The sequence below is a fragment of the Aquarana catesbeiana genome, linkage group LG05 (assembly GCF_042186555.1).
Source record: "Aquarana catesbeiana isolate 2022-GZ linkage group LG05, ASM4218655v1, whole genome shotgun sequence".
Classification (NCBI taxonomy): Eukaryota; Metazoa; Chordata; class Amphibia; order Anura; family Ranidae; genus Aquarana; species Aquarana catesbeiana.
The window spans coordinates 107,965,356-107,977,743 of NC_133328.1; the positions used below are offsets into that span (position 1 = coordinate 107,965,356).

General features: G+C 39.9%; 1 protein-coding gene across 2 annotated transcripts; it reads left to right on the plus strand.

The window, feature by feature from the left end:
- Positions 1 to 1,648: 1,648 nt before the first annotated feature.
- On the plus strand, positions 1,649 to 11,621 carry SP8 (Sp8 transcription factor). Of its 2 annotated transcripts, none has more exons than XM_073630044.1 (2): positions 1,649 to 4,671; positions 7,264 to 11,621. In XM_073630044.1, exons 1-2 carry the CDS (start codon positions 4,651 to 4,653, stop codon positions 8,767 to 8,769), a joined length of 1,527 nt encoding a protein of 508 aa, XP_073486145.1. In that variant the 5' UTR covers positions 1,649 to 4,650; the 3' UTR covers positions 8,770 to 11,621. The 2 variants fall into 2 exon arrangements, with proteins under 2 accessions (XP_073486145.1, XP_073486146.1); XM_073630045.1 differs by having other exon boundaries at positions 1,657 to 4,997.
- Positions 11,622 to 12,388: the final 767 nt, after the last annotated feature.

A 12,388-nucleotide genomic window follows, 5' to 3' on the forward strand; every position in this document is an offset into this window, starting at 1 on the left:
AGAGAGAGAGAGAGAGAGAGAGGAGGAGGAGAGAGAGAGAAGGAGGAGAGAGAGAGAGAGAGAGAGAGAGAGAGAGAGAGAGAGAGAGAGAGAGAGAGAGAGAGAGAGAGAGAGAGAAGGAGGAGGGGAGAGAGAGAGAGAGAGAGAGAGAGAGAGAGAGAGAGAGAGAGAGAGAGGAGAGAGAGGGGGGGGAGGAGGGGAGAGAGAGAGAGAGAGAGAGAGAGAGAGAGAGAGAGAGAGAGAGAGAAAGGGGGGTGGAGAGAGAGAGGGGGGGAGAAGTAGAGAGAGAGGGGGGTGAGAGAGAGAGAAACAAGAGAGAACAAGAAAAAGAGAGGAAGGTGAGAGAAAGAAGAGAGAAGGAGAGGGAAGAGATGACAGCAAGAGGGAAAGAGGGAGGGAGACAGAGAGGGAGAAAGAAAGAGAATACAAAAGCGAAAGAGGGGGGAGAGATAAGAAAATAGGGGGTGAGAACGAGAGACAAAGGTGGAAGAGAGGGAGAGAGAGAGAGAGAAAGTAGGGAGGGAGGGAGAGAGAAAGAGACAAGAAGAGAGAGAAAGTGGTAAAGATGGGAGAGAGATACAGGAGGAGAGAGAGATAGTTGTAACCCATTCAGACTAGTCAGGGTAGATACAGTTGTGCATGTTAAATATGATAATTGGGTGTATGTGTGTGTATATATATATATATATATATATATATATATATATATATATATATATGCATCATGTGTTTTTATTATTATTGTTGTATATTACATATATATTAGATACAAAAATGTAACGTATTATTTGTTTATTGCGATTCCAACTGAATATACCATTGTGAATGTTATAGCATACAGATTATCTATTCTTTATTTCTTAGTACTATTTCTTTCATAATACATACATATAGAGATGGTCTATTTTTGTATCTATCTATCTATATATCTGTCTATCTATCTATCTATCTATCTATCTATCTATCTATCTATCTATCTATCTATCTATCTATCTATCTGCTCTTCTACCTTGTATCCACTATAGGTTTCCTTCCTCCCTGTGTCCCTCCCCATCCTCCCCCATAGTGTATTGGGGTGAACTAATACCCCCCTCGGGGTCACGTGACGCCTCTGACATTACAGCACTCGGTACAAGGCAGTGACTCTTGTGAAGGTTGTTTGCTGGATGTAAATGAACTCCCAAAAGCTGTTGTCCAAATCGAAGAAACAGAGAAATTAATCTGGAAGACGATCCATCATCGCCTGTAATAAAGGAAGCGACGTGGATGAGACAGATGATATGATTAAGGAGCTGTGGTCGTTTTAATTAACTTTTTGCTGTCCTGTAATGATCAAACTGGTCAACAGACCCGGTCAATAAGCATGTTAATATCAAACAAATAAAACCGACGATGATTAAAAACCTCCTGGTTTATTAAATTTGAAATTCAAATGAAATTTATGCTGGGGATGCTGTCGGAATGTTAATATGGGACATGGTGGTTGGGGATTGGACAGGTTGGAATGCAACAGCCTCCCTGATCTTCATGTATAACTTCACTATGAAATAAATAAATGTGTACACATAAAAAAGTACAAATTAAAAAAACAACACAAACACGTGGAAAACCGCTGTACAGAAAAATGTATTGGTGGAGCACTTCATTTCATTTACTCTCTACTGTACTTTGTTGGTATGTCATACTTTACAGATACAATACAGAAAGTATTACACTACATATTCCATTATATTAGGCACTTTTAATCTGTATCTTTTTATTCTATTGACAATTATAATAAAAATTGACATTCGCAAAAATAAAAGTTTATAGTATGCACAAGAAACTTTCCAATAAATGTATTAAAAACCTAAAGATAAAAACAAATCACAAAGAAACTGGAAGAACAACAAAAAATGGAATTCTGTAAATCTGTCGCTGACTGTGTTGAAATTGCATAAACAAATAATAAATCTAAATATAATAATAAAAAACATATCAGAGAATAATACAGGACATGGGAGGTGCAGAGTGGGCTGTGGATGGGCACTTGCTAATGGATGGGCATTAACCTTTTCACTGCCGGGGGTCCTCCTCTCCTGGCCCTGGGCAGTGGAGGGGTTAACTTTCCAATTTAAACAAGTGTGCATTAGATCCTGGAAATGAATATCATTATGGGAGCAGAGCAAAGCAATGAAGTTAATTCTTTTTTATTTGTTAAACGGAGTCCCCTCCTCCACCACCCCTTCCTCCTTCTGGGCCGGCCTGGCACGCCTTCTCAACAGGCTAAAATCATTCACAGGAGCCGGGAGAGATAAACACGACATTTATGTTAACCGTCAACCTTCAGAGAAAGAAAGCAGTTCATTAATTTACTTCCCGCTTCCCTTCCCAGGATCATGGTGGAGGGATCAGCCCGTAATCAATAGATAGGATGATGTCCAGCTACAGATCGGCCCCCGGCTGGGAGAGGAGGAAACATGACATGCACAGTGCATGGAGAGAGACAGACAGAGACAGAGACAGACTGACACAGCATTACATCATAGACACCTAGAGGTATGAGAGAGAGAGAGAAAAGAAAGATGCCAGATCAGAGATCTAGGGGTAGGAATTTACACAGACAAAATGATAGATAGTCATAAGAGAAAAAGAAAGAAAGAAAGAAAGAAAGAAAGAAAGAAAGAAAGAAAGAAAGAAAGAAAGAAAGAAAGAAAGAAAGAAAGAAAGAAAGAAAGAAAGAAAGAAAGAAAGAAAGTTATGAGATGCAAGCAAAAGATAGTCATATGAAAAGAGATGATAGATAGATAGATAGATAGATAGATAGATAGATAGATAGATAGATAGATAGATAGATAGAAGTCTAGAGGTATATTTTTTAGATAGATTCATAGATAAAATAAAATTAAATCTAAGGACAGATAATGACAAAGAAAGATAGATTGAAGATCTGTAGAATAGATAGATAGATAGATAGATAGATAGATAGATAGATAGATAGATAGATAGATAGATAGATAGATAGATAGATAGATAGATAGATAGATAGATAGATAGATAGATAGATCAAGAGATGAGGATAAAACGTAATGGTGGGATATATAATCATAAGATGAAAAGAGAAAGAAAGAAAGAAAGAAAGAAAGAAAGAAAGAAAGAAAGAAAGAAAGAAAGAAAGAAAGAAAGAAAGAAAGAAAGAAAGAAAGAAAGAAAGAAAGAAAGAAAGAAAGAAAGAAAGAGAAAATGAAAAAGATTTAAGATTGATTGATAGATATATCAATAGATAGATAGATAGATAGAAGTCTAGAGGTATATTTTATAGATAGATTCATAGACAAATACGAAATCTAAGGACAGATAATGACAAAGACAGATAGATTGACGATCTGTAGATAGATAGATAGATAGATAGATAGATAGATAGATAGATAGATAGATAGATAGATAGATAGATAGATCAGAGATCCTGAGATTGATAGGTGGATAGAAAGATAAATAGATCAAAGATCTACAGATAGATAGATACATTAATCAATCAACAGGTAGAAAAATAATCAGAGATATATAGATAGATGAATATACAGAGGAAAGAAAGAAAGAAAGAAAGAAAGAAAGAAAGAAAGAAAGAAAGAAAGAAAGAAAGAAAGAAAGAAAGAAAGAAAGAAAGAAAGAAAGAAAGAAAGAAAGAAAGAAAGAAAGAAAGAAAGAAAGAAAGAAAGAAAGCTATGAGAGGCAATCACAAGATGCAAAAGAGATATCAGATACAAGATTGATTAATTGATTGATAGCTATATCAATAGATAGATAGATAGATAGATAGATAGATAGATAGATAGATAGATAAAGAGATGAAAAAAGTTTGCTGAATAAATATTTAGATGTTCAGACAGACAGATAGAAAGTTATTTGCATTTATGATGGATAATAACGATAGATGGAAGAAAAAAGGGGAAAGAAAGATATAATACGACAGAAAATTGATACATATCGATTTTATATAATAGATAGATCAATAGACAGATACTGGAGCTCTGCAATCGTTCAGTTGCCTGCCGGACTACAAGTCTCAGCAGCCCCGCTGCATGCTGGGAAGGGTAGTCCCTCAGCACCTGTGGCCCCATCCTATGTGAACTAGCCTTAACCCGTCCTGTGCCGGCAGGGTGACACTGTGACAGGGCTGTGCCTTATGTGTGACAATGACAGTAGCAGGCACACTGGGTGGAAGAGGAAGTGTTTGGCTGGTGTCACCTCTGCAGGCAGTGGGCTGGGATTGGGTAGATGTCTGACTCCAGCTCAGGAGATCTGACTGCAGGCAGTATAGCAGGAGAAGAGCAGCAGATGATGAGAGTCAGTGTGAGCTTCTACAATAGGAGAAGAAATGTCATTGTATGAGCAGCACTCCCTCCTGTTCTCAGAGCCCCCCCTGCCGGGCACAGGGAGGGGTGCAGGGGCCGTACTCGCAGTCTAGATGACCTCACGCAAGCAGAGGGTCTGAGCGACTCAGCGGCGACTCTGATTGGCTGGCTGAGGCTCAGCGGTACTTCAAAGCCAGAGAGGAGCTACAATTGTGCTGGAATGGGCGGACCTGATCATTGTATTGCACACCTCTAAAAAAACACTGCTCTGATTTATACATATAAAAAAAGATCCTCTGAGGAGGGCACTTTTGTGATGGCAACTTCTCTACTAGGGGTGAGTCTGAGGATTTTCTTGCTGCTCTAATTAGTTCTTTTATTCTGCATCTTTTTTTTTTTTTTACTGCCTAGTGGAGGGGTTAAAACAGTCCTGAGTCCAGACAGGGGCTATCAGTCTCCTATTGAGTCCTATAGTACGAGGGAGTGGAGAGAGAAAAGAGGAAGGAACTTCAAGGGGGCCGAGTCACTTGGACTCAGGAGAAGGTAGTGAGGGCACTTTGTAGACACAGCCTTCTCCTGCCCAGAGGTGCAGCTTACATGACTGCAGACACTTCCTAACCGGCTGCTGCCTTTGTCATAAATCTCAGCCCTCTCCTGTGCCAGGTACGTCCAATCCATTTCTTCTTCTCTATGCATCTCATTCTGCATTTCTTTCATTTCCTATCCGGCCTCATCACATATTACCGAGCCAGGACCCGCTCACTTCTATTGGTGTTTTATTATATTTTTAGATTATTATACTTTTTTATTTTACATTTTTATGGATTTAACATCGTGCAGGAAAAAAAAAGTTTACCTTAAATTAATCAGAATAGAAATCATTTTATTTTTTATTTGTATTTTATATTATTTATTAAATTGACACATATGTTTGACTTTAGGTATACTTTATGGCAGACACCTGTAATATTAAATTAGCTTTGTATTGTATCACAGATTAATCCCACTCTTAAAGGTGTCTGACTACATTTGCAAAACAGTTTTCGCACGATTTACCGTTCCCTAAAATTCAGTGTGTTATAGATGGGATCTGTTTAAATCACAGATTCTCACCCTGATACTTTTTTGGAGGTCTATTTATTTAAATTTAATTTAAAGGACACCCATGTAGTATGAAAAACATTTATATTCCCTTTATTACATTAGGTTTTTAATTCACAAATTCCCATCCTAAAAAGATTTCCTAAGATACATTTGTGATTTGATTTGATTTGCAACAGTTTCCCTTTGACTTACCGTTCTTTAAAACGGAATGTGTTATTCTAGCTATTCCTAGATTGTAAGCTCTAACGAACAGGGCCCTCTGATTCCCCTTGTACCAAATTGTAATGTAACTGTAATGTCTGCATTCATTTTATTAAGCGCTGTGCAAACTGTTGGCGCTATATAAATCCTGTATAATAATAATAATATGCTGTTCAGAACACTTACACTGGGTTGGGATCTGCTATAATCTAAAACTCACTAGGCATGTTACAATCCGATTGTACAATCGCCTTTAGATCCACAAACAGCTATGTAGTGCAAGGGCCTGCCTAATGGGATACAAAATCGATTGGATATATTAGATAGGTCCTTTTATTATATTATAATTTGTAAACTGTACAAAGATTGTATGGTCAGATTGTAACATGTAGGGTGACCCCATGACAACAATAATTGAATCTGCAAAGATTCTCACCCTGATACATTTTCTATACATCTTTGCGATCTGATTTGCTGAGTAGTTGGAATCGTTTTCCTATGATTTACCGTTTCTTAAAATAATATGTGCTATTCCAAAGATTTAGTATTCCTAACACTTTATTACCTTACATTGGGATCTGCTATAATCTAATCTAACACTTTATTACATTCTGCTGTAATCTACCACTTTATTACGATTAAATTAAATGTATTACATTAAATCTACCATAATATAATCTAACACTTTATGAATTATTACATTAAATTGGAATCTGCTATAATCTAATCTAACACATTTTATTACATTAAATTGAAATCTGCTATAATCTAATCTAATCTAACACTTTATTACATTGTGATCTGTTATAATCTATAACTTTATTACATTTGGATCTGCTATAGTTTAACAGGGATCGATTTAAACTGAGGTCTAATGTAACACTGTATTACATTGGCATCTGCTATAATCTATCACTTTATTACATTGGGATCTGTTATAATCCATCACTTTATTACATTGTGATCTGTTATAATCTATAACTTTATTACATTTGGATCTGCTATAGTTTAACAGGGATCGATTTAAACTGAGGTCTAATGTAACACAGTATTACATTGGCATCTGCTATAATCCATCACTTTATTACATTGGGATCTGATATAATCTAACAATAATCTAATCTGCACAGATCATGATCCATTATCTATACATATTTGTGATCTGATATTTGCAGAGCATTGCATCAGTTTTCTTATGATTTACCGTTCTCTAAAATACGGTGTGTTATTCTTTCCTAGATTAAGTTGGATCTGTTTAAATCACAGATTCGCATCTTAATTTTTTGGAGGTTAATAGATTTAATAGATTTGGATTTCATTTAAAGGACACCCATATAGTTTCTGTATGACTTAAGTTGCAGTTTAAGTTTCGATAGTTCTGATAGTATTGTAGGGTATACATGCCTGCTCAGATCTGATGGTAATCAGTGGCTCTTCTGCTGCTGTGGAACTACAAGTGACAGCAGGGGGCTTGTTGCGCCTTGTAGTCCCTCTATAGGAAGCCACAGGTTGCCTGAGGCTGTCTTAAAGGGATAAAGCAGTAGGGAGTAGAGTGTGAAGTTTTCTGTCCGGGCTTGCCTGTGAATCACTGACTGATCTGTTCTTTTCTTCTCCTTGTCTCCAGGAAGAGCCCAGATTGGGATCCACTCCTCTGGCCATGTTAGCCGCCACCTGTAACAAGATCGGCAGCGCCAGCCCGTCCCCGTCTTCTCTGTCGGACAGTTCGGGCTCATTCGGGAAGGGATTCCACCCCTGGAAGCGCTCCTCCTCGGGTAGTTGCACCCTTGGCTCCGGCTCTCTCTCTGGATTCGGAGGTTCGTCCCGCGGTGGCTCCTCTTCCTCCAGCGCTGTGGCTGCGGCAGCGGCTGCGGCGGCCGCTGCCGCGTTGGTGTCGGACTCCTTCAGCTGCGGGGGGTCCCCGGGCTCCAGCGCTTTCTCTTTGACGTCCTCCGGAGGCGGCGGCAATGGAGGCGGGGGAGGAGGGGGAAACTGCCCGGTCTCGGCTGCCTCACCTTTTGCCAACGAATATTCGGTGTTCCCGGTGAGCGGGGGATCGCAGGAGGCGGCGGCGGCCGCTGCAGCGGCAGCAGCGGCGGCTGCAGCCTCACACCACCAGCCGGTCTTTCTATCCAAGGTGCACGCCTCGGTGGACAGCCTGCAGAGCATTTACCCCCGGGTGGGGATGGCACACCCCTACGAGTCCTGGTTCAAGCCATCACATACCGGAGATGTGGGCGCCGCGGCATCCGCAGGGGGCGCCTCTAGCTGGTGGGAAGTTGGAGCCGGATGGATAGACGTTCAGACCCCCGGGGCAGGAGCTGCCATCCACCCCAGCACCCTGCAGGGCTCATTGCACTCCCCTCTGGGTGGCTACGGCTCAGACTATACGGCTGCCGGCTTTGGACATTTCACTGGAGGAAGCGCGGGGGGAGGCCCTGGTGCCGGTGCTGGGGGTGCAGGAGGAACTCAAGGGGGTCATCTACTGAGCCCAGCCGGGCAGCACTTGATGGACGGATTTAAGCCAGTGATTGGCCCCGGCTCCTACCCAGATCCCTCTTCTTCCCCCTTATCCGCCGCTGGCTCCATGCTGGCGCCCACAGGGCCACTAGGAGGGTCCCCTCGCTCCTCTGCCAGGCGCTACTCCGGTAGAGCCACCTGTGACTGCCCTAACTGCCAGGAGGCAGAGAGACTGGGGCCCGCGGGGGCCAGCCTGCGGAGGAAAGGTCTGCACAGCTGCCACATCCCGGGCTGCGGCAAAGTCTACGGCAAGACCTCTCACCTTAAGGCACACCTGCGCTGGCACACCGGGGAAAGGCCCTTCGTCTGCAACTGGCTCTTCTGCGGCAAAAGGTTCACCCGCTCCGACGAGCTGCAGCGGCACCTGCGCACCCACACTGGGGAGAAACGCTTTGCCTGCCCCGTCTGCAACAAGCGCTTCATGCGGAGCGACCACCTGAGCAAGCACGTCAAGACTCACAGCGCGGGGGCGGGCGGAGGCGCTGGCAATGGAGGTCCAGGCAGCGGGGGCAAGAAGGGCAGCGACACCGACAGCGAGCACAGCCCATCAGCCAGCCCGACCTGCCATTCCCCAGAGCTTCTGCACCCCACGGACAGAAATGGATTGGAGTAAGACCCTATGGGCTCCCATTTTTTTTATGTTCCCTGTAGCCCTTTACCCCCCTGGTCACTGTGCACCCCCTTCTCCCCCACCCAACCCGCTCTGTTCTGTAACTTAGGACATGGACAAGCATTGTTCTCTGGACACTCCGAGGCTTCAGTCACAGCTTGACCTCTTTCTGCTTCTGATGACACCATTTACCATAACAAAAGTGGCTTTTTCAAGGAATTAGTTAAAAAAAGGGGGGAAATGTGGGAGCCAGTTCCTCCCTCCCTGCTGGCTGGAAGGAGATGAGAATGGACAGATTATCTAAAGCTGAACTCCTGGGCCACAAGAGAAGAAGGTGCCCAAATGGAGCCAGGAAACTGCAACCTTTTGTCTCCATCCTCTTTGCTATGCTAGACTTGCTTGATCCATATTTTAGACTCCATTGAGCTCCAGCCTTTTTAATGCAGTCTTAAAATATGCCACTGAGCGCCCATGTTTGATTGTAGTCTTACTATAGGTCACCAGACATGACTGCAATGGATAGCAACCTCCACAAAGGCCTAAAAGTCCAGTAATGCACTGTGTAAACTGGAGCAACACTCAAGTGGCAGCTGCTGTCAAAGTTTAGTAGGTTGATTAGTGTGCTGGGATGTTTCAGCTAACAGGTAACCATGTGATGTGTTCATTGGGACTCAATATTGGTATGTTTGTTTTCTACTTGAAAAAAAAATTGTACTGATTTGGAATGCATCCTTCCCAGTCATTTCAAACTTGTACATTTTCAAAAATCACTGGATGATCAGTTTTTAGGACCAAATGGAATATTTAGGTGTGAATACTATTTACTAAAGGAGTTTGAAACTACAAGACCCCACTTTGCTTAAAACAAAAAAAAAAACAAAAAAAAGAAGAAGAAGAAAAAAGTGGTCTGGTGTTAAACTCTGTTTAGTAAATAAAAACTTAGGCATTTCCTGTGAACCAAAAATTCTGCAATATCCTCTAGATAACACCTATATTTTCTGCATAAGTGAACACCCCAAATTTTACAATAGTCTCCAGATAGCATCAAGTTTCCCTATGTAGGTGAAATCCACAAAATCTAAAAATTCCTCTATAAAACATCTAGATTTCCTGCATAGGTGAAACCCCTAAATTATGCAAGATCCTCTAGATAAGTTATTTTCCTGCCTAGGTGAAACCTCTAAGATCCTCTAGACAAGTCATTTTCCTGCCTAGGTGGAACCTCTAAGATCCTCTAGACAAGTAATTTTCCTGCCTAGGTGGAACCCCAAGTTCCAGAATTCTAAAATATCGTCTAGATAAAATCCAATTGTCTGCATAAGAAAAACTTTACATTTTAGAATTCATGCTCTGGATAGGTGAAACCCCAAATATATAATAACTCCTGGATAAAGTCTAATTTTCCTACATAGGTAACATTCCAAAATTCTATAACATCATTTGGATAACATTTAATTTTCCTGTATAGGTGAACCACTGAAATGTTATAATCTCTGGATAAAATCTAATTTTCCTACATAGGTAACATTCCAAAGTTCTATACCATCATTTGGATAACTTCTCATTTTCCTATATAGGTGAACCACTGAAATGTTACAATCCCTGGATAAAATCATTTTTTTGTATAGCTAATACTCCAAAATTCTATAATATTCTCTGGATATCAACTAATATTACTGTATAGGTAATACTCAAAAAGCTATAATATCCTTTGGATAATATCTAATTTTCCTGTATAAGTGAAAGTAGAATATATTCTAGATAAAATAAAAAAATCCTGCATAGGTGAAACTATTACTTACAACATCCTCTAGATATAATATCATTTTACTTTGTAGAAGAAACACCAAGTTCCAAATTTCTACAATAGCCTCTAGATAAAATGTTTTTACCTCTAATTAATTATTTAAAAAAATAGTACATTCCCTCCACTTCACAATGGTAGTTTGAAATGCAAAACTGAAATCACCCAAGTCCCATTTAAAACATGTTCACTCACTTGCTCCCTTTGTGTAAAGTCTTGGCCAAAGGCCCTTCCATAAATTCTATTCTATAGAACCAAGTCCTGGGGAATGTCAGGAGGGCTATCAAATACCCCCCTAGCATGGTGAGCAGAGGAGCTAAGTACTGAAGGCGATTTTTGTATAGTATTTTTCTTGTATATTAATAACAGTAAATATTTGAAAATATATAGAAGTACAATGGAGCTTCTTTTTTTGTCACAAAAATATTGAGTTATTGTTGCAGGTCACTGCAGTCTTTTTATTATTAATATTATTATAAATATTTTGTTTCTTGAAGTGTACATCAAACAGAAAATGCACTTTGAGGATCTAGTTTTGCTTGAATATGACTTTAGATAGGTATAAACTGTACTGAGAAAAAAAAGACACTATTTCATAAAATGTTCAATGACATCTAATTTAATTGAGCATGTACTTTTCGCTGGCGGTTCTGCTATAGCTAAAAGTGAGAGTCCTTTATTTCATTACAAGTGGGTCAGGCAGACTTAAAATCATGTATTAATAAACTGTCAGAGTGAAACTGAGCTGTCTTTGGGCTGTGTATTTCCTGCTAAAATCATCCACAGAAAAATGATAACAATCACCTCCCTGATTTTTTGCTAATTTAAATGTCTTTTGGCTACTGACCACACTACAGCCATAGTTTGCAAACTTTGCAGACTGTCTACTCCTTGTTGTAATGTTGAAATAATTTGAATATTTCACATTGAAATGGAAAAAAAAAAAAACCTTTCACTGGGACGTTTAGATTGCATTCTAAATGCATGAGATGTAATTGGTTTTATTTGTAATATTTTAAATAATGGAATTAATAAACTCTGAAAAAATCGAGAGGTATTCCTTATTTGTATTTATTTATGTTATGCTATTATGTTGATTATTATTATTTTATGTTTTGTATTTTTCTGTATTATCCCTTTTTGAACACATAATGGTTTGATGGTCTCACCGCCTCATGTGTCCAGTTGCTTACATTAGAGACAAGTCCTCAATTTTTCATGTAGTGATGAGTTTGCTTCTCTCTCCTGAGTGATCGTTGGATGTTTGATCCTTACAACTGGAACATTATTAGCCTCTGACAATGGAGCAGAACCTTGTACTTATTATTACTTGCACACTAGTAGCAGCCATCAAGTCTGTTATAGAGATTATCCTTGATATATGCGCCCCATAGTCTATCTGCACGTCATAAATTAGAGCTAAACTAGATAGAACCGTGTACATTTCAATAGAAAACATGACCTGTAATGTACAGGGGCTGATATTAATCCCAGGGCCACAACGGGGACATGGCTGGAGGCACTATCTGCAAAGCGGCCACTTATTCAGAGCACTGGAGGGTCATGGTGAGCAAAGACTATTTTTTTTTAATCTGTAGATTAATATTGTTTTTTTGCAAAATAATAACAGTAATAATAATAATAATGATATTTAAAAAATGGCTTTACTCGTGTGTTCCTCTAACTTACAAAACGGTACACAGGTAGGATGGTAATATATATTTTTTACACACACAACACACAGCATGTAAGAAATCTAGTAATATAGGTCAGATATGTAAATATATATAGTACCAGCCTCTAATTTACAAAACAGAA

Coding starts and splice junctions, on each gene's coding strand:
- SP8 (XM_073630044.1), top strand. CDS start 4,651: ATGGCAACTTCTCTACTAGGG. Junction 4,672..7,263: donor TGGCAACTTCTCTACTAGGG/GTGAGTCTGAGG, acceptor CCTTGTCTCCAG/GAAGAGCCCAGATTGGGATC.